A 22,690-nucleotide genomic window follows, 5' to 3' on the forward strand; every position below is an offset into this window, starting at 1 on the left:
AAGTTTAGCGAGAGAGTTCTTTGAGCAAGCGGATGAGGTGTGACGAAATGGTATCATAAATTAGCGGGCAGCGTAAAATCTGGTTGTATGGTTGGAAGAAGAAAATGAGAATCGGTCATGGAATATTTATACTATCCTTTTCGGCATAAAGTCTGTAATTGTAATCTAAAACAAGATAAGAATCGAATTTCTATAGCGCATGAACTAGGTGTAAGGGCTCAAACTGAAAAAACTCAAATCTCCACGTCTCAGATGATGTAGTTTCTTTCCTTTTTCCTTCGTTTAATAAAGTTTTTCTTCTCATCCAAAAATAAAAAGATTAAAAATTAAAGGGTAGCGAGATCATTTCATGTGAGGAAGAGAGAGATAGACAGAACTGCTAGTGTAATCTGCCGGGCGGCTCAGAGAACCTTTTCCCATAAGTTTATACCCTTAACCAAAAAAGCCATCCCATATACGCCCATTTCCAGTGGTCCATTTGCCCAACCCAGAAACCACTGATGATACTTCAACATTGATAATTATAAATTCAAAAATCATCAATAATCCTTTACCCTCCATATCATTTTAGCAGCCGGGTAATGGGAACTTTACCCAAACCTCAAAGGGTCATGCAAAGATCAGCCCTACACCCCTTGGAGGGTAAGGCCATTAGAAGACCCTACTTGTCCTACCTGTTGCCATCCCTACGGCCTTACCCCTACTCTAAACAAAGATAGTTAGAGGGAAAGGGCTCAGGAGGTGTTTAAAGTTTACCAATATAGAGCCCAACACTAAATAATATTCCTCAACCCTAACTGATTTCGATTAACCTCATACCCCACGTCCAAAACTCCTAAGAGCCAACCCCAGATGGTAAGAAAACAGGCATTAAGGGATATGGGCATATTCAAATTACGAATTGGGAGAGAGTTCTTGAGCAAGAAGCATAAGGGAGCGCACCAATGAAGAGCGATGAAACAATTTCCAGTATGGGGGCAGATAGGTCATTTCATCTGAGGAGGATATAGAGAGAGAGAGAGAGAGAGAGAGAGAGAGAGAGAGAGAGAGAGTGCTAGTGTATCCTCCACGGTCAGCTCAGAGAATCTTTTCCCTTATTTCAAAAACAAGGTTCTATTGTATGTAGCACTTCTATGGACTACGAGAAATCCATTTATAATCCAGAAAATCTGAGCACCTACATAAAATTTGCCAAAAATGAGGAAAAGAAAATCACACAATATGATTGTTCAGGAAAAGTAGAATAATCCATAGATTTCTGATTACTTCACAAAGAGCATAAAAATTACATGTCGTCAGTGACAAGTTGTAAGAATTGGTACATTCATATTTCCTCCATACACTATCCCAAAAGGAGACTTCCAAACCTCTATCCAACTTCCTTGATAATATAACAGCACAGATAGAGTACTAACTACTGCAACAGCAGTCCCAACCATTCCACAAATTTTTAAATATGATTAGGAAAAAGAATCTCTGCACGTAAGGCGTTTCCTACACCCTCTCATATATGAGTTTTTATTATTTTTCTCTTTCTAAAAAATGAATATTAAACTACATTGTGAGAGGGCATAGTAAATGTTGTTAGGTTCAGAGAACTCTTCCCCATATGCTTACTATTCTTTACGAGGTTGCAGCATTCAGGCTAAACCTCCTACCTACATACCTCCACTTGTTTGTAGAAGAGAACATAAGCCTGGTCGTGCAGCACCTTGCTTGTGCCAACAGCAGTGACGGAAGCATCGTCATACCTCAGCCATTGGTCATCAGAGTAGCGGCTATCAGCAGTGTAATGCCCCTTTGAGGGCTCCCTCCCATGATGAGTAATAGTGGCAACAAGCTCATATTTTCGACCCTAGACAAATAAAGCATATGAAAAAGAGTTAGAATGAACTTCCACACCAACTGACATCCTGAATCAATGGCATACACCAGAGATTAGGTAATCATAAACATGGCAACTCATTCAAGGGTGCTACACATAAAAAAAAAAGGGGCAATGAACCTTTGGGTAATCAATTTCTATTGGGAAAAGATTCAGTTAGAATGGTTTCATGAACCCCCAGGCTAAACCAGATGTAGAATAGATGCAATGATGAACACCAATCTGAATTCAATAAAGGACGGTGTGACCTGGGAACAGTTTCATAGAATCAGTTCCAGTAGAAAAATGGTTAATCTCGGTTTGACAAAGAAATAAGTCAAAAGTTTTAAGATCCATATGAAAAAATCATGGTGTCAATTTTAGGCTCCAACAATCTCTGAGGTGGCATAAAAAATTGATTGCTTGTATCATAAATCAACATTTGGATCATGAGCAGGAGCAAGTAAAGAGTTTCTATAAACTAACATGTAAAAGAGAAGTGAATCATATGGATGAGAAAAAATTTACCAAGACTAATAAATTTCAAAGTTCTATTGAAAAATAATGATTCATTAGAAATAAAAGAAAAACAACACGAATAGCCAAATGAGATACCTATATTATATGAGTTTGCTGGGCCAAAGATTTTTCCCCCCTTTTTTGCTGTGTATATAGGTAACCACTTCTTAAAAAACAAGAAGCGGACAGAGAGGTAGAAACTCACCTCAGAAGATGGAGAGACAAGTAATTCACGACCCAGGACCAGTTCAAGAGGGAAGTGCACAGGCTTCTGTAGTTTGGTGCTTCCTTGGCTTCCATAGCTAAAACGCATCAGGTGCAATATCATTATCTTTGAAAGAGTCTGTATCTTGACAGATTTGCTAGCACTCACCACCCCAGCCTGCAAGTGTTCATTTTGCAGATCATCAAAGTGGTTGAAGTTTATTCTTTTATGAGTAATGCCATGTAATTATGTATACGAAAGTAAAGAAATAGGAAAGGCATAGATGCGAGAGGAAAGGCTGACCAGGTTTTAAATAGAGGTATTCAATGAGTACCTTCTAACAGAAGGCTCAAAGCACTCTAAAGGTCAAAAGGGAGGAATGGATTTTGGAAGCGGCTGAGTAAAAATAAAAATGAAGCTAGTTGACATAAACTTTCATTTCTTTTCACCGTTAAAAATAGCACACAATCAACAACAGAGGATACAAACAGACCATGGGGAGAATTAGACAAACAGGAAAAGCAGGAGTTTGATGACACCAAATTTGTAAAGGTCCAAAATCTGGAGTCCAGGACACCTAGATCAAGCACAACCTGAACCATATCTGACTTAAATTGGTGTTGATTTGGTTATGATTGGGAAAGCCAACCTATTAAAGACAAGTTTGTATTAAGCCCAGTGCAGGAGGTTGTGCATTAAGGCCGTGTTTGCTGCTTTCTTGGATGAAAGAATTTGGGGGGGGGGGGGGGAAGAAGTGCAAAAGAGAAGAAATTCCGTCCACCTATTGTTTCGTTGTACCAAGAAAATCAGTTGTACAGAAAAAATCAAGAGAAAGTATATGACAAATTCCACCATTGTTGGTTGGTTGCCAAAGAATTGCAAATAGCTAGTTAGTTATTCCCCACATTGTGGGAGGGAAAGGAGAAGTCAGACATGAATAATTTCCTCCCAAACTTTCTTTTCCCTGCTTTTCCCCACATAATGGGTGAGAAACAAAAGTACGGATAACCATTCCCAAAAGTAGTTACTTTTTCCCTAGATTTTCTCTCATCCAAGTAATCAAACACAGCATAATGTGAGTATGGCTTTTACATAGAATTCCACCAAATTGACTCAAACCTGAGTACGACCCTATCTTGTGACCTGCTGATGACTTGGGTAATGCTTGGGTTCAAAACTTAGAGATGAATGTTAGCTTTTCAAGTTTGTCTTGGGGAGACATTAACCTAGTCCAAGAACAAACTTGCAACAAGTCTGTCAGTCTGGGCCCATAGCCAAGGAGCATGTTGACAGGCACCTTCCATGTGGCAGTTAAATTTTGCTGCCCACAAGGGGTCTATAAGTTCACCAATTTCAACAATCTCCCACATCCATGCAGTGCGTTTCCACTCATAGGCCCTATGTTGCAACAGAAACCTCAGTTTTGCAGGTTCAGATTTAAACTTTCGAAATTCAACCATCGTTAGGGAAAGAACCCAACACAAATGTCTTGACAGAGACTCGAGCCCTGATTACCTAGCTGACATAGAGGGTCCTCAATCTGAAAAGTACCTTTCCAGTTACTGATGTACGGTATCCTTCAAGTGTTTCCGGGGCAGAAAATAGATGGAGTGCATCCTCGATGGTATGAACAGCTTCTGGGAAAATATCAAGATGAAGTAAGAGGAATGGCTGAACTGTGGCAGAGGCCTTGTTACCTACACCAGACACACAAAAAATTGCAATAAGATTATAAATAACAAAAGTTCTATATTGTTTCACATCCATCTTCCTTAACCATATCAGTTCAGATGGTTATGGTATCAATTCCCATGAATATGGATAGATGCTTTTTTCCTGAGGGGAGGGTGTTAAAGGATGCTTAATAGATTGATATTAGATTTAGATTAGCTGGCATTTAGATCCCCATCAAAATAGCAAATTTGCACATTCCAAGGGAGTTGAAACCCCACCTAATAAAAATCTGATCAGGGAGATCTTATGATCATGGGAGATGGTATTGAAGATAAATGCCCCATATCCCATGATGCTGATCCAATTCACCTGATTCAATTTAAAAATGATCAGTTCCTGGCAGTTTGGATTCTGAAGATCCAAATTGAGCTTAAGTTCTTTTCTGAATTATTCTTATATGACAGATTTCCAAGATGGCCTTTTTGTCATTGGATCCAAAAAATCTAGATGAGACAAAATAAATGAAACAGTTATAAACTTTATTTTTTTTAATAAGAAAATTCTTACAGATGGGTAAGAAACCCCAAATGAAAAGATATATAAGATTGAGTGAGATATAAGCAGCAGAAACCATGAATCATTGAGTAGTATTTAATCTGGCTGAGAACCAAAAAAAGATGGATATACTACATGTGACTACCATTCATTGTTTTATGGGAAGTCAAGAAAATGCCGCAGTACAAAAAATTGTGTAAGACCCATAGAAATGGGTTATATGGTACAGAGAACAAACTCAACAAAGTCAGCTGAAGAACCATGAAAGATACTAACGTTAATCCATTGAAGCATGAAAAGAGATAATTAGGCCTACCTCTTGCCTTCACAACACTTCTCAATTGTCCCCCAAAAATTGCACTCAATTCAGAGGGAACAAAACTTTGTGTTCTTGTAACTGCTGATTTGTTCTTTGGTCCAACAGTCTCCCAGTCATCATCTTCTGTAAATGAAATCAATGATGATTTACCATCATTTATGTTTGAAACACCTTCAAGCTTGAGTAATTCATCATGCATTTGATCCATGACGAAACTTAGAAACTCTTGAGCGTCTTCTTGTCTGGGGGGAACAAGAGGATAAGGATGTTCAATATCCAACTTCAATAATACCCAAAGTACAGCAAATACATAAAATGGATATATTATTCAAGCACATATAAATTATAGTATGTCAGATAGTTTATGGCTCTATGCCCCTCTGTTCAACTTGTTGGTGTTTTGATTAGATAGTATATGTAGGTTTGTTAGTCTTCTTTGAGTTAACGTGAATATCTACTCAGGTAAGCAATGAACAGGAACTAAAAAACCTGTTCCCTTAAGAACTATAAAAATGACATAAATATCAATTATTTGACAGCAGCAGAGGGGGGCTTTGATATCATCAGCAGTGTACCACCCAAAGAGAAAGAAAAGAGAGAGAGAGGTACTTCTCATCATCACGATTTATTACTTGCTGTTCAATTTTTCTGTGTGTAGAATATCAATGAATATTTTATTGAGGGAAAGCTGACGAGGAAAGCACATTGTCTCACCAAATTATTTGAAAAAGATGGAGAATTGACTCCAATCCATAGGATCCAAAATACATTAAATTTCTGGGACCACCTAGATTAGGGATAGTGGGAAAGGACAACTTTTGAACTAAAACTCTGCAATATTGATTTAAAAAGAGAGAGGGGAAAACACCTCCACAATAGTGATTTATTCCACCAATGGTTCAGAAAACTGAATAAAATAAGCAAAACATGCTAGTTAAGTACAAACCTTGGCCTTTCTGATATACTATTTGGCACATCCGGTGTAAAATTTTTAAGAACGGGTTCAAACATGGTGGGACTGAAAGGCCTTCCAGTCTCAAGAATGGCATTTTTCTTCTTAAAGCTTGACTCAGAGGGCATGTCAAAATCAGAGAAGAACTCGACAAATGCACGTAACGTTGGAAAGCCGATCTACAAGGCAACCAAAGTTCATAATGAAAACCGTAAAAATATAAAACACAGAAACACTTGTGCAAATAACTACTAACCCAACATTTTTAGTTATATAGGTTAACAAGTTCACTAACACCAAATAATGGAGGTTATATGAAAATTAAAAACCTTGGGGATATCACGAGATCTTAATTCCTGCAAAAGCCAAACGAAAGGAGAACAGGATAGAAGAGCCTGTAGTGTTGCATTGAGAAAGCATAGATTCCCCAAATTGATTAAGCCCCGTGGCAATGAATTTCTAACAGCTGCAGTTGGCCCATTGATTGCCTTTTGGAGAACCTCTTTTGAAGCCAGAACCGATGATGTATCAACAACTATTCCATTTGGAGTAGAGTTTGATATACTGGGCAAGTTCTTATCTTTTGATTTTCCACAATCAGGACCATGCAGTTTTGAGCTGGTTGATTGCTTTGGAGGAGTAAATTCATCTTGAGACACATATAAGGAAGATAAGTCTACACTAATTTTTTCAAGTTCTTTTACCCCGTCACTTGGAGGAAAGCTAATCAGTGAACTTTGGGCACTTCCATTTTCTTTTACACTTCCTGAAACTCTTTGGGAAGCAGTATTTGTTGTCTTCACAATTTTGGTTAAATTGTCCTTTATAATAGGCTTTGATGGGTGGGAATTTGTTGAACCTTTTGAAGAATCGGTCTCTTTGGGTTTACCATTGAAACCATCTAAGGACTCTACAGTTGCAAAATCCAAAGAGCCAAATTGCAGGCCCTTATTTTCCAAAGGCTGTACAGTCTTCTTTATTGACTGCTGTTGAAATGATCGGACCTCATCTTCAGTGAATGAACCAAATATCAGTACCTGTTTGAGTAACAGAACAGTTAAAACATGTAAAATCATGCAAAAGGTGTTGTGAGCCAAAAACAGAATTATTTAAACTTTAAGGTGTATAATAAGATAAGTTCAACGATTTTATTGCCACAGTTGATCATCAGAAAAATGATGAACAGTGTTTCGAGAGATTGTGAGTAGCAACCATTGAATTTTCTAAATTCATGCCTCTTTGGGAATTACATTAGTGGGAATAACACAAAAGGAAAATTGTGAAACTGAATCAAACAGCAACTGAAATTATAGAGGGGAACTCATGTGGAAGATTATCAAACAAAGAAACATTAAAAGAATCCTTGAGCATCCTAAACAGATATCCGTCAGCGGGATATCTAATGCAGGAGAATGATCTAAACACTTTGAAATGGCTTGATCTTACAATTGGTTCTTAGATATGTACTTTATTATCTGGAGCAATGTATAATAATATGGTCCAATAGCAGAGGATAACATTTAAATTAATACCAGTCTTATTGTGGGGCCCAGTGGTAGATATCTATTTAGGTGTTTGGTGGTTTATTTCTTTAGTAAATCGTGGGATATAAATTCGTTGTTTTATTTATTAAGAATCTTATTGTAGTTTCCAATTTTAAGATAAGTCGATTTAGGAAATAAGAGTCATTAGTGGAGCCGGTTTCTTTCTTTTTGGTCTATAAATATGTAGTCCCCCCCCCCCCCCCCCAAATCAATTTGGAATTGAATAGAATGAATTGATTTGGTTTGGTTGTTGCAATTGATGGCTGAGGAGTTTTCACTCCCCATCCCACACTAGCTTTCTTCCTCTTTTCTCTCTCACAAATGTTCTTCTCTCTCGATTTGGTAAGGGACATCTTTTCTCTATTTCTTATTTTCTTATCTTCTCTCTCCTTTCACATTATCTCTCTCTTGCTTCATTCTTTTTTTAACCAATTTCTGTTTTCACATGATCAATTTGTTATTTTCCTATTTTTGCTCCCATCGTTCTCTCTCTCCTAGATCCTATTTTTGGATGGAACCTCCATTCTCCTACCACCCATCTATCACTTATTTTCTCTCCCTTATAATTCCCATTACATCTTACTCTCTCTCTCTTTTCTCTCATCACTTCACCCCATCGACCCCTCAAATTCTGCTTGGATATTTCTTAACTTGAATCTGGAATTTCTTGTACTAATTCTGTTGCTATCATCCATTAATTCTAACAGTTAGATCTTAGATTCTGTTCTGTCCCATAACAATCATCAGATTAGATACTTTTCCCCTCTATCTTTAAGTAAGCCCACCACCAGCAGATACATCAATCGATTTGCATCAATATCACATCAGAAACAATCATTCCCATAGAAATGATCCTTTATAAATTGGGACTATCACTACAAGCTTATATGCATTAAATACTTGAACGTTCTCCTATACCATGATCCCTAGGCATCCAAAACTCTTTGATATGATATTAAGTGTCTCTATTTTCTACTATATAACCCCCACCCCACCCCCCCCCCCCCCCCCCCAAAAAAAAAAAAAAAAAAAAGTGTTCTACTTTGTTTTCTGCAAGGAATCCATTACTACTTCTTTCCCAGTTCAATGTAGACCATCTCTTAATAAGGGAAAAGTAATTGTAGCTTCTTCTTTTTTTCCTTTTTAATTAAAGAAGCACATTGTCTGCTCACACACTCATCATTAACCTTCCTGAAGTAAGTTGTAGCATAGTTTCTCAGGTGGTTTATCATGCCCTAGGGAATACTCAATCCAGTTAATTCTCCTCAACCTATTCCTTCAGTTGCAATATTATAGTAAAGATCTCCAAATCAGAGATCAAATATTATATTTGCATCTCTTTTTCTCTTTTTTGGTGGGTGTGTTATGGAAGAAAAGCTTCACCAGAAGACGGAAGCTACAGCTAGATACTACTGAAAAAACCAAGTTTTGACACCCCAGAACTCATAAACCCTATTTCTCATTACCAGGCCTGGACTTGGACCTGGCTTTAACAAATTTAATGTGCAATAGATGTAAAGTGCTTCTTTTACCTACATGAATCAATTTTATCAGTTTTACCATTTTTGACCACTAAGACAGATCCCCATAACAATCTGTATACAGAATTGTATCTATTTTATAGAAAAAAGGATCTAAAGAATATCTTGCATGCTAAGAATCAAACATATTTCAAAATTCATGCTTTTATCCCTGAACTTTTGAGTTCGGACCCTACATGGCTTCCTCTGCATCACCTAACACAAGTTTGCTAATGTGCACCAAGCATGACCTTTGACACACACACACACAATGAATTTATTTGCATGGAATTTGGATTCAATCTTTTAAATGGTTGCCCACACAATAAAAATAACCAAGTGGTGATTCTACTCCACCTTTTTTTACCACTCAGCAGTCACCACATAATTTCAAAATACTGCTCGACAGATGCATACCAACACAGATAAGCACAAACTGGAAATGTGCATGTTACACAAAGGACCTTTGTTGTTTAAACAATAGCTCAAAGAGCCAGAAACGGCCATCCTGATTTCTACTACTTGTAATCACATTCACAATATTAAGTTATTTCTAGAATCAATCTTCTTCAGGACAAAACCTGGGCTGCTTCAAAATTTAAACACTCATCCAGCCTTCAATGTCCCAATAGGATCAATTGAAGGAACTCCCAACGGAGCACCCAATACGTTTATTTCATTCAGATTGATTTTCAAGCAGCATTCAATCAAATCCCCAAAACAGTTAGCACTCATCACACACACAAAATTCCAAAACCCAGACCCCAAAAAAAAAAAAAAGGATGATGAGCAAGGGATGATTTGCGAAGTACCTTATCAGTCATCTTTTTTGTGGAAAGGAAGCAATGAAAACAAAATCCTCGAACCGAACCTGGTTTTTTGGCGATCGAACACAAAAAAAAGCCGTCTTGGAGAGGAACTGTAAACAACTAGAGTTGGTAACCTAGTTCCGACGATAGGAGAAGAGAGAGAGAGGTCGACGGGAGACATGACATGAGAAGAAACGAAGAAGGGAACAAAGAAACAGCGCATTTAATAAAGGGCTCCTCCCTTTCACCCTGAAGCAGCAGACATGGGGAGCTGCTGGTCGAACGGAGCATCGACTGGGAACTGGGAAGTATAAGAAGAATGCCTTCCAGAAATAGAGCGAGCGAGAGAGAGAGAGAGGGAGAGAGAGGGAGAGAGAATCGATTGATTTGCTATGACAAAGAAAATTCCCCATCTTTCTCGACATAAGGTTTCTGTTTGTCCTTAACCTCTGTTTGGTTAGAAAGAATAAAGTGAGCAGAAATAGATAGAAATGAGGCAAGAAAATAATTGAACCTCCTGCTAAACTTTTCCAGGTTTCTCATGTGAATCAGGACCCACTTCATTCAGATCCCCGTATTTTCACGTTGCCCGCTTATATTGACATCTTATACGCTAAACTAAAATCGGATGGTCAAATAGTATATTTAATGAAGAGATTGAAAGAAGGAAACCTACCGGTGAGATCGAGAGATTGTGACATCTCCGCGTATCTCCATCGATGATGTGATCACATGATTGGAGTCTTGTGTGGTTACTACACTTCCACCACCTATTTACGAAGTTGAAACTAGTCCCTCCATAGTGCGATCCAACAATATTGATGTTCACAGGGTAAAAGAAAACTCGATCCAAACTTTTACTATATTTTTGGGTGGGAAATCACTATCTGTTCACTTGGCCCTTGCACTAATGCAGGAGCCAATGAAAGGACGGGTGGGGGAATCAATAGAGGTGGGTTTTTCATATATCACTAGAGTAGATTTTTCATTTTGCTCCCTCTCCCCCTCCGTGTCTTGATGTCAGACACCATGCAACTTGACAAGGATCTTTTTTCCCAAGTCATACTTTTATTACTATTTTTAGTATCCAATAAATAAAGTAGAAGATAAATGATTTTGATCACATGATCAGAATGACTTTTTAGGTGGCTTGATCAAATCCATCATCATGCATGGGAAATGATTAATACCTCAAATTCCCAAACCATTTTACAAGGAATTTAAGATTTTGCTAAATAAAAAGAAGCCAAAATTGGGTTTTTCTTCACACACAATGAAGAGATACCTAGTCTTTATTGCAGTTGGGTTTGGGTGGGGCTCTAAGGATAGTGTCCAACTTGTTCATACAAGGGAGGGAGACATTAATGACCCTCCCATCAGCTTCTCTCCCACACTGGACAGAAACTCTCCTAAAATGTTTTCCACTTTTAGCTGAGCATGTTATTAGACATGCACATGGTGTTTGGGGCATGTCTAACAGATGGTGTTTAAGTCTGACATGATCTTCCAAGTCTCAAAATGAAGCTCAGGAAAGTGGGGCCAAACATAAAGGCTGCCTCTAGTAAAAAGGGGAATTATTAATTTAACAAGGATATGTTATTTATTCAAACATAACAAGACACTATCTGTTACCCTCTTAAAACTATAATAAGGGATGCAATGAGATTAAAATTACCGGGATAATTAAGTGAAATCACATTCGTAGTCAAAAGTTGAGAAATAGATTAAAGAAAAAACAAGAATTTAAACGATATTTCGCATTAAAGGGTTAAATCGTAACTGAATACAACCCATCTTTATTAAAAATCAACTACCCAACCTACCTCTCTCGTTTTCGACTTGTCTCCGGCGGAGCTCAAGGCCTCCTTTAAGTTGCTGGCAAATATTACAAGGAACGTATTGGCAGTATTGTTTATCGTTGTGTAGTTGTTATTTGCGACAAGGAAGTCATGGAGCGCGACTTAGGGTTTTAGTATTTCAGAATCGTCATTGTGGTTGTAGTTCACTTTGTAATCTTCTTTAGATCCAATGTAGAATGATGAAATCGATAGCATAGATGAAGAATTGTCCTCGTGAAGTGTATGAAAATACAATGGTGAAAATCACCATTGTATTTTCATACACTTCACGAGGGTAATTCCTCGTCTGCGCTCTAGATTTCATCATTCTCCATTGTAAAATCACCATTGAATTTTCATACGCTTCACGTTGGCAACTCCTCATCTACGCTCTCAATTTCACCATTTTCCATTGGATCTAAAGAAGATTACAAAGTGAACCACAACAACAATGACGATTCTGATATACTAAAACCCTAAGTCCCGCCCCACACCTTCCTTATCATAAATAACAACTACACAATGACTAACAATACTGCCAAGGCGCTTTTCGCAATATTTGCCAACCATTTCAAGGATACCTTGAGCTGTGGAGACAAGCCGAAAACGAGAGAGGTAGGTTGGGTAGTTGATTTTGATAAGATGGATTGTACTCAATTATGATTTAACCCTCTAATGCGAAATATTGTTTAAATTCTTGTTTTTTCTTTGATTTTTTCAACTTTTGACAACGAATGTGATTTCACTTAAATTTATTTCCATTGCATCCTTTATTGTAGTTTTAACAAGCATTATATCATTTATTTATGAAATAATAAATATTTTTTAAAAACGTAATAACATGTGTTACGGGTAATATATTTCCACCACTCATAATGAGACACGTGGATACACAAAATATGAAACATAATCCAACGAATCTCCAGCCCCCGACTTTCCCAATAACATGTGTTACAGGTAAAATATTTCCACCACTCATAACGAGACACGTGGATACACAAAATAGGAAGATATGATTCAACGAATCTCCAGCCCGACTTTCCCAATATGGAAATCTTCCGAGAACCAAATAACTGGGCAGGGAAACACACAACTAAACAGGAAATCAAGGAGTCCCGCGCTCCGAGTTCCCAACTAAGGGAAGGAATCCTAGTGGGTCTACAAGATATTGAAGCTTTCCACAAACTGATGCTCCAAGAATGATCTCTACTCTTAAAAGGAAGCTACTAATTCGGAAAGAATGCGTATCAGAGGAGGACTGTCTCCCCCGACTCAAGCTGCCAGGCAACCAATATAAATAGAACCTCCCTCAAAGGGCAAGGTATGATACAATTGCTACTCTATACTCTTCTGATATTGCTCTATTATTCCCTTTTGTTGCGAAGAAACTGATTTAAGCATCGGAGAGTCTATGCCAGACACAGCTCCGACCCTCTCACAGTGTCCTCTTCTTTGTATTCCATAGGTACCTCACACAGCTCAGCCTATATTCACAGAAAATCAGTTTTCTGCCGCAATAACATGAGTCCTAAAAAAGCATGAGTTTCGAAAAGGTAAGAAACCCAAACAAACTAAAATCATCCTAAGCATGAGCATGTTTTTAACAATATAAATTTATTTTAACAGAATTAAATTAAGAGAAATAAAGCCAAAATTAATTTATTGAGCATGGTCCAACCACTTCCCCCCTCCAAAGGTTCAAATCACCTAATAAGCAATACCTATCAAAAAAGAAAAAAGCCTTCCCCCCTCCACCTTCCAAGAGAGAGATATCTCTCTAGACTGCTCTTGTATTTCTATGTATGTCTCATTATATATTATTCCATTATTTATTGGACTCTTCCCCTTATATTTTTAAGACATTGAATTCTTAAAATAAAAAGAGAAAGAATTCCTTGACCATTTTCGAAAACTATCTTTTCAATTGTGGAGAAATCTAATTGGACGATTTTTTTTTTTTTGGATAAACAATTGGAAGAATTTGACATGAGCAGAGAATGGTGTGACCATTTTTCTGTTTTCACTTTCACATATATTAAGGTTTTCCTACTCTAATGCATGTTTAGGTCAGTGATATAAACATGCATTAAGTGACAATTTAAATTTCCAAATCACAAGTCTCAACAGATTTAGGTGAGAGCCAAATGATGTGTTTCATTCAATATCTATTAAAATAATACAACCTATGATTCCTTCTCTATTTTGCAAATTGTTATTTAAACCATGAGACTGTCTTCCTCTCTTCTAAGAATACCTCCATGAGAAAGCAGAGCCCATAAGTGTGTCAAAAACTCTCCACCCTTAACCAACTGCTCTGCATGCCCAGTTGCATTATCAGAGGGAGAAAGAAATAGAATCATCTCTGCCCAAAAATCTGCTAAGACTTTCCACCTCAGCTCCTGATCTCCTATGTTCATCAGTTGCTTCCCAAGCTTAACACCCATTGCTGTTATTGTTTTGGGATCAGTTTCACCTTTCTTCATCATCTCCTCATACTTCTTTTTCTCGGACTTACATCCCTTAAGAATGTCATTGACTTCTTCAACTACTCGATCGAAAATGAAATGTATGACATAAAAGTGATCAGGCAACAGATTTGGAGCAGAAGTCACTAGATAGGAACAGTAGTTTGATATACTAGTAGCAACACGAAAATGAGGATTTAGTTCTCTTCCCCCTTTCTGTGATTGCAAAGGTGCAATCTCACAAAGGGTGGTAGCAATGTGCCAAACCAGAATACAATGAGTATGAGTCTCAAGTTTACATGCCCAAACAAGGTCACTGTCTACTCTGTTTCGCTGCAAAGAAGCTACCCCGTTTGATAAGTGTTGGCCATTAGCTTTCAGAGACTGAAGAACAGCTTTCTTCACATCCATATGCAATTTGATCCGGTAAACTGAAAAACCCTTAGTAAACTGATACACAAGTGAGGAAGTGAGACTATGATCTAATGGCTTGGGAGGGTTGAGATGGTAAGATAGAAGAAGTGAGTACTGACCCAATTGTCGGGTCCATGGTTTCAAATTAAAACATTGTCGATGCCGCCTATGGCAAAAGAACTGATACACTTTCTCGAGATACTTGTTTGGATGATTCGTAACGTATTTGCAGACCCACATCACAGTAGCCCAATCTGAAAAAAGAATGGCTATGAGCTGAAAAACCTGCATTACAGCAATGCCAAGTACTACAACACGAGTGACCAGGACATCAAGGTTGATCCCTGAAGAGGTAACTAAAGTCACAGTATCTTCTGGTGCTTGATAATTATCAAGGGTTGAGACTGCTATCCAACAGCTAGCTACAACCATAATGATCTCAATGGCCTTATAAGTTGGAAATCCAAAAAGGAAGATAATAGGGTACTTAGTGTAGAAGAAGTCATAAAGGAATGCAAGCTCTACCTCAACGACTCTGAAGGTTCTTTCAGGATCATCTAGGAGCCCTTCCCGGACCAAGTCTCCATGTCTTATCGAGGCAGCTCTCTACAAAAGGGTACCCTGCAAATCTACGGCGAAGAAGCTTGACCAATGCATAGGAGAGGCAAATATCCTTCAATCTTCCATCAGGATCCCCTTTGTGCTTTAGAAGTCTCCCCTCACATTCCCAGACCTTTTGCACTGTCACAATTTCAGGGTCCATTTGTAACCGCATCTGGTACGTTGGTGGCTCAACTGTTACCATTCTTTGTTTCTCTCCTCTGACCAAGTAATGGTAGCCCTTCATTTGGGTTGGATCTATCTCACTGTCTTTGCTCAGTTCAGGCTCACAGGTCATGAAGTCTGAAACCAATTTGGTGTATCTCACCAACCCAAATTTTCTACTTGCAGAAGCATAAGAAGCTATTCTCTCACTAGCCTTCCACATGCTTAAAACCCAAAGGAGCCAAAGGGGTACCATGAACTTTGTTTCTGTACTGTACTTGGCAATCAGCCAGCTAACCCAGAACGTCTGTAGAAAAATCTCACTATAGTGTCTCCATCTTTGTTCATTGTCTTCAAGGCTGTAGGCAGAGATGGAGTCAGCACTGCCAAGGACAATGAGCAAGAACACAGCCCAAACTGTGAATAGTTCATTGTGGAAGGGAGAAGATTGCATTAGCCCCACAGCATAGGATATGAGGGAGTAGGACATCACATATGCTACCCAAATGGAGAGCCTAACTGCTGAGCCATAAGATCGACGCCTGAATGAGCCAAATACAACTAGAAAGGCAAGAAGAGCCGCAGTCAGGCACACAATAACTTCAATACGTGCTAGTCTGCCATGAGGGTTGTCTTTTCCTTGTAGCAGAACTGTAGTAATGTTCCCAAGCGCAAGCGTCATCTCTCTCTCTCTTTCTCTCGAGTGGAAGACTAGAGGAACACAAGCGAAGTGCAGACCCTTGGCCTCTTATAAAGAAATGCTTAATTAGGCCAGTCCTTTAGAAGCCCAGAGTAGAATCAACCCCCATTCGTTGTTTGAATGGAGGTTGGCCTTTCTTTTAGAAATCCTGTGCTGTGAGTCCCCCCCCCCCCCCCCCCAAATTGTTGGATTATGACTCAGAGGTTTTGAATGGAGGTTGGCCCGATCTTATCCATGCCCCTTAACCACAGAGAGAGAGACCTGTACATGTCTTAAAGTAATCATGCAAGTATTTAATAGGATATCAATTCAATTGCTGTTGGTGGCTTTGAATTTTGAAAGCCATCACATTGGAATTAAGAATCTATTCGATGGTTTCAGACACGATTTTACCATGGGCAAAGGGAAACTCGGTCCTGCATGATGAGTGTACCCTTCTCAGTTTCTGTGATTCTATTCACTGCATCTACCCATTGGCCACAACTTGGGTTTCATGCAGAGAGGGTTTAACCTTAAAGATGTTCTTTCCTGCCCAAGCATTGGAGGCTGTGTGTGTGTGTGTGCGTGTGCGCTGTCAATTCGCAAACTAAACTATTATATTTATAGAACAACATTGGTTCATTATATGATGTTACAGCCATGTCAAATATAGCACAAAGCAAAGTTGAAAGAAACTTTTCTTCTTTGTTTTGATAACTTGGATAATTACACAACTGACATAGTAACCATTACAGGAACATTCCCGGACTGGGGTAGTTGCAAGCATTACACCAGACAATACATATCCCAAAGGGCACCTAAAAGTATATGTGGCAGTATGGGACAAAATCACCACTTATACACCTAACCTGTGAACTAAGCAAAGGACTTCAAAAACCATAGACGACTTGGAAACCACCAGAGTGAGGGAAGTAGCCCCTAAAGCATCAGTTGAAGAACATCGACAAGCCATAAAGCGGAATCAGCGAGAATCAATGAACAGCCAGCAGAAACAAGCAGCATGTTTAGTGAGAACATCAGCAATGATACTGCTCACTATAGCAATGTTATAAAAAACGATCCAATCATGTTTTAACAGGATGAAGACATTCCCAAAGAATGGCCTTGATCTCACAATCCAGAATCATCTCCTCTGTAGTGCTGAATCAAGAAAAGCTGAATCAGTTTCTAATGTTAAATGGCAGATTCCAATTTCCTATGCAGTAGCAAGCTGCTCATTGAATAGCTGACAACTCTTGGAGTTCAGCTTCAATTAGCTTATCAATGAACTTCTCCTCCGTCTTACCACCTACTACCTTTTCACAATTTGATGCATCTGCTTGTAAGCGTTGTTTCTTCGCTGGCATCTCCTCAGTTTCGTTTGGTTGATTTTCAAGATTCGCATTATCTTCTTTCTGATAACCCAATTTCTCATTCTTTTGATTTTCATGATCAGCAGCACCTAATTTACTAGGATCTGAGTTTTCATCCTCATGCTGATTTAATTTTTCATCTTCATCACCATTAGCATTGTCTTCATCACTAGATGAATCAGAATCTGAGAACTTAGTTATTTTATTCAAGAGTTTATTGGTCATAGCTGCAAACTCAGCTCCAGAATCCTCCCCATGGATAAGCTCTTCATAGAACTGCAACCAAATAAAACAACAGCTTAGTAGAGGAAAGCAACAAATTTTAATCTCATAGATAGGAGAAATTCGCCTGCATTCATCCAGATACAAGTATGATAACTGCCTTCAGAGTTTAGTCCATGAAAAGCCAAATTCCAGTTAACTGTTTCCTCTCACATAACCCTTCAGTTTTCATACAATCAAAATCAATACAAGCATGAGAGAAATAAATTAATTAACTGAGAACCAATAACAGTGCATACGGATTATATGAGTCATACAAGATAATGAAGAAAAATGTGTAAAACCTATAAAAACTAATCAGACAAGGCAAGTTAAGTCAAAGAATTTCTTGAAAAGGAAGGGAATAGAAAGAGGTGAAGTGGGCAAGAAGGTACAGAGGGTCTTAGGTCCAATTGGGCAAAGCTGTATTGCTGATTTCAGTGATAATTTTTGGAGCATCTGGCCCGAGAGGAATAGCAGAGCTTTTGATATCTATTGAGTTTATCTCACTTCCATTCTAGGAACTGGTAAACTTTTTGAGCTTTTGATCCTCTTATAGCATACAGAGAGGCTTACAATGAAAAGGAACTGATAAACTTTTTGAGCATTTATATCTATAGAGTTTATCTCACTTCCTACCACAGATGCATACAGCTACAGAACCAGAGAAGGAAGAAGGCAAGGCCACAATCTTATGGAGTTCTGTTTGAGTTGAGTTCTGTAAAATTTTCCTTTTCCTGTTTTGACTATGATTAATAGTTCTTAGACAGGCTGGATTAGGATCCTATAAGTACAGTCCTGTTTGGGCTTGTCTTCTTTAAAGTTGTTTTGGTCAATTAGAACTCTTCCTTAGCCAGTTGATTAGAAGAGTTAAGAGCTAGTTTTGGTTTTATTTTTCCTTTCTGTCCAGGATTGACTCTAGTCTTTCCTATCTTGTGTCTGACTGGACATTACCCAAAGTTATAAATATATGTGAGGCGCTAAGCCTTCCCATTGATTTCTATGAATGAAGAAGAATTGTTGTTACTCTGGTTCTGTGGATTACAGACCATACTGCGGTGGATTCAGTAGTGAAGGCCTAGTGGATTCCAGGAGAGGCTCTGGTGGGATTTCAAGCCTGCAGATAGGGTGGATTCCTAATCTAGTAGTTGTTCTATCTTTATTATATCTTCCCTTCATTCTTCCATCAATTTCAGGTCAGAAATTCTAACTTCTATACCCTGCGGCTCGATTGTTTTCCATCTTTCTATTCTTCAGGTTGGCTTCTACTGATACACTGTTACTAAATAAGTGTCTACCCTATTCTGATTTCAGTTTATTTTATAGTTCAGTTTCTGTTTTAAAATTCCAAGTTCTAATCAAAATTCTAGTTTCCTAGTCTGATTCAAATTCTGTTTACCTCTAAGTTCGGACTTGCTTTATGGTTTCTGGTTTCATTTTTTTGTTTAATCACTGACTGATACCTTAATCGATTTCTGGTTTTAAATCCTTAAACTCTGCCATCAATTCTGCAAGTGGATCAATCTTACCAGCATTAGGATTCATCCATCTCTTGAAATCGGGCCATCAGAAACACATCAAATTTGGCAGGCCTGATCAACCTACTAAACTGAACCATAAGCCCAAGTTCCAGGTCAATCAGATTAGTTCTATTTAATTAACATTTCCCCAAATCTGGTTAAGTTCCTATCCTGCAATTCTGGAATTTCCTGGTTTTCTAATAACCCTAATCTGTTAGGTGATTAGATAACCCATATTACTCATCTATTTCCCTTCAATCTGGGGCTACCAAGGCCCAGAAAGCATTACATATAAGGCTCCATTTTCTCTTTGAAGCCTACAAAGATTCCTCGGTTCCTCTCTTCCCATATAGACAAACTAATAGGCATAAAATAGTAAAAGATGATTAATTCTTTCTAGAATTGTATGTATATGAAACAGAGAAACTGTGGACAAAGGCTGTTGGATACTTCATCACTTTCAGTCCAAAGAAATTCAGAAAAACAGGAGATCACATTAAGACGTGATATTATATAACAATTAAAAATACTGCAAAGAAGAAAAATTACTCAACCGAATGAAGAAAAATTTTATATCCTGTAATTATCTAATATTTTTATTTTCTGTTTATGATGATTGATCAGAGCTACAATATGATATGTGATAATTTGGCAAATAATTGCACAGCACAAAATCATATATTATGGAATCCACTTAAAATTGCTACCCTTTGCTTATATATCAAATCCAACTTTGGCAAGTAGCTTTTCTTCAGAAAATTAAAGTTACAAACCTGATTTCATTTTGGTTAGAATGTTAAGGGTATTAAGCCATCATTACATATTGATATAAACTACAATTCCTATGGAAGATAAACTCTCCAATGATATCACTGTAGAAATAAATTTCAGAAAGATCTCCATATTCATAGAGAGCAGTGATGTTGGGATCCAACTTTTGATATATGAGCCAGCTTCTCTATCAATATCAGGAGTAGCCAAATCATTCACCTTTATTAAAACTTAAAAGTACATTTTTTTAACACTCACCATCAGATGCTTTCAGTCATTTCGATTTTCAAATTCATCTTCGAGCCCATGTAGAAGCTTCCTATAAGTGTAGCCATCCATAATATCCTTCTCTTGCCACTCCTTCAACAACCTCATGGCTTCTGCAACCCTTCCCTGCCTGCATATCTCAACCAAGATCGTCCGGTACGTTATGAAATCTGCTGACTTTTGCCTCTCAACCATCTCCCACACAATCCTTACAGCCTCCTCAACCTCGCCACCAATAGCCAGACAATTCACAAGGGAGTTGTATGCCTTACTGCTTGGAGTGAACCCCTTGTTCTTCATTTCGCTGTACAACTCTTTAGCATTGATTGTCCGGCCTTGTGCACAAAGCCCATGGATCAGATAATCATAGGAATGCGAATTAGGAATGAATTTATATACCGTACCCATTTGATGGAATATTCTAAGAGCATCATTGACATGAAGGGAATTGACATAGCCTTTGATCATCGCATTCAAAGAGAAGATGTCAGGTTCAATCCCATCATTGACCATTTGCCTGAAAAGGCTTCTTATAGTGTCCATGTAGACATGATTTATATAAGAATTCTTCCCCCTACCCAAAAGAGCAGTAAAAAGCAGGTTGTATGTGATAATAGAAGGCCTGCAACCAAGATCTCTGCTCTTCCTCATATGCTTGTATATACTAACGGCTCTCGACAATTTCCGAGCTTCTGTGAAGAAGTATATCATTGTATTAAAAAGAGCTTCGGACCCAATATCAGAAATAGCAAGAACTTGATTAACAACATCATCCATCTCTTGGTACAATTTAGCAGAGCCAAGCTTTTTGATTGTGATGTGGTATGTCGAGACTTCATGTCTAAACCTGGGTTGATGTGAAGCCCAATTGAAGAGCTCAAGACAGACCAGAGGATCTTCCTGGAGGGTTATGACATTGGAGAGGTCTTCTGGGGTGAATCTTGGTGGGAGTTGGGATACTGACTGATGAAACTGAGCTTCGTTAAGGGTTGGTTTGCTAACTGTTTTCGACTTCTTATATTTTCTTCTTCCCACGGATCTCAGTGTTGCGTAATTGGAATGCGAAGAATAGAACAGCAGGGGATAGCCTTTAGAGAAAAGGAACATGCTGGCAGATAATTTGTTACTTGCTTTCAACTTGGTTTGAACTAAAAGGCTGAAGTTCTTGATGGTGTCATTATTCAGATGAGAATGGCAACCATGGTTGCAGAGATAAGGGTTCCCTGCGCTTGCCCCATTTTGCGCTAAATGGGTCGGAATCGATTTCGAAACCAAAGTTATGGAGAGGAAACGATAACGGAACATTGTGATGGAAGGAACTGGGCATTCATAAGTTACAAATGAGAAGCTTTTATAACAAATTCAAAATGAAAAAAAGAAGAAAAAAAAAACTGGTGGCAAATGAAGCAGGAAACCATATCTTTCTTTAGGGTTACAAGCTGGAATAGTTAAATCGAAATTGCTGGTAGACTGAGTTACCTACTGAAGGTGGCTTTACATGTACTGTGTTCATAAGCCAACAAGTAAAGAAGAAAATGGGCCTTCAATTTCAGTATTTCCACCAAAGAAAGACAACACTCTCCCAATTTCATTCAACAAATTTGAAGCCTAAAACCATCCAAACCTGAGATACAGGAGCAGCAAGGAGCAACCGACGATCGAGAACGAAGAGGCCGTGCTTCGAGCAACGAATAGCCAAAAGCATAAGAAGAAGTCAGAAAATTACAGAAAACACACTAATCTCCAGCCCGGAGGACCAACTGGAAGCCATGTGTTGCTGAAAATCCTTCCAGGAGGAATGAACTCTGGAACTGACCATTTGAGATCAGGGTTTAAGAACCCCCAGATTGGTTTTGTCAACCAGAATCAGATCAGATCGGACCGAGATAGGCCAGAATCAGCCTGGAAAAACCTTAAAATCTGTCGGGATTACCAAACGCATTTTGGGTGTTCTTCTGTTCCCGCAGCACAGAAGAACAGAAGAACTGTTCTCCGAGAGAGTTACCAAACGCAGCCTTAAGGACTATTGATTCAATAGGGATCGATCCGATCCAGATTCAGATCCAAATCGACTCCCGATTCCGATTTATGCTTGAGATGGATGGTAGTAAAATCCTCTGCAGTACCGGCGGGGTGGCGGTGTACATCCGACAGCACAGCAGAGGCCAGGTGCCACATGCCCCGCCGGTCCTGCAAAGGATCCTAGTTTGAGATGGATGATGTTAAGCAAGTCCCAATCTTTTTCCTTTTCTTTTCTTGCCTTCCAAACATTCCCCACTCCCTAGGGGTGTCAATTCCAAGCCCGGCCCGGTAGAAACGACCGAGCCCGACCGCCTAAAGCCCGGCCCGTTTACTAAACATGTCGGGTGGTCCTGG

General features: G+C 38.6%; 2 protein-coding genes and 1 pseudogene across 3 annotated transcripts; all 3 read right to left on the bottom strand.

Moving 5' to 3' along the window:
• Positions 1 to 1,235: 1,235 nt before the first annotated feature.
• On the bottom strand, positions 1,236 to 10,277 carry LOC122670563 (ubiquitin carboxyl-terminal hydrolase 24-like). Its single transcript, XM_043867503.1, has 8 exons — positions 9,965 to 10,277; positions 6,418 to 7,125; positions 6,083 to 6,267; positions 5,134 to 5,378; positions 4,140 to 4,285; positions 2,589 to 2,765; positions 1,618 to 1,855; positions 1,236 to 1,464 (listed from the first exon to the last, which is right to left on the bottom strand). The coding sequence occupies exons 1-7, from the start codon at positions 9,974 to 9,976 to the stop codon at positions 1,655 to 1,657; spliced, it is 1,674 nt and encodes a 557-aa protein (XP_043723438.1). The 5' UTR covers positions 9,977 to 10,277; the 3' UTR covers positions 1,236 to 1,464; positions 1,618 to 1,654.
• LOC122670565 (pentatricopeptide repeat-containing protein At2g27800, mitochondrial-like) lies at positions 5,241 to 21,673 on the bottom strand. Of its 2 annotated transcripts, XR_006334226.1 has the most exons (3): positions 20,306 to 21,673; positions 5,658 to 5,700; positions 5,313 to 5,378 (listed from the first exon to the last, which is right to left on the bottom strand). XR_006334226.1 is itself a non-coding variant. In XM_043867505.1 (2 exons), the coding sequence occupies exon 1, from the start codon at positions 21,617 to 21,619 to the stop codon at positions 20,318 to 20,320; it is 1,302 nt and encodes a 433-aa protein (XP_043723440.1). In that variant the 5' UTR covers positions 21,620 to 21,672; the 3' UTR covers positions 5,241 to 5,378; positions 20,306 to 20,317. The 2 variants fall into 2 exon arrangements, 1 of the variants encoding a protein (XP_043723440.1); XM_043867505.1 differs by lacking the exon at positions 5,658 to 5,700 and having other exon boundaries at positions 5,241 to 5,378; positions 20,306 to 21,672.
• LOC122670568 lies at positions 13,977 to 16,248 on the bottom strand (annotated as a pseudogene).
• Positions 21,674 to 22,690: the final 1,017 nt, after the last annotated feature.

The sequence above is a fragment of the Telopea speciosissima genome, chromosome 8, assembly GCF_018873765.1.
Source record: "Telopea speciosissima isolate NSW1024214 ecotype Mountain lineage chromosome 8, Tspe_v1, whole genome shotgun sequence".
Classification (NCBI taxonomy): domain Eukaryota; kingdom Viridiplantae; phylum Streptophyta; class Magnoliopsida; order Proteales; family Proteaceae; genus Telopea; species Telopea speciosissima.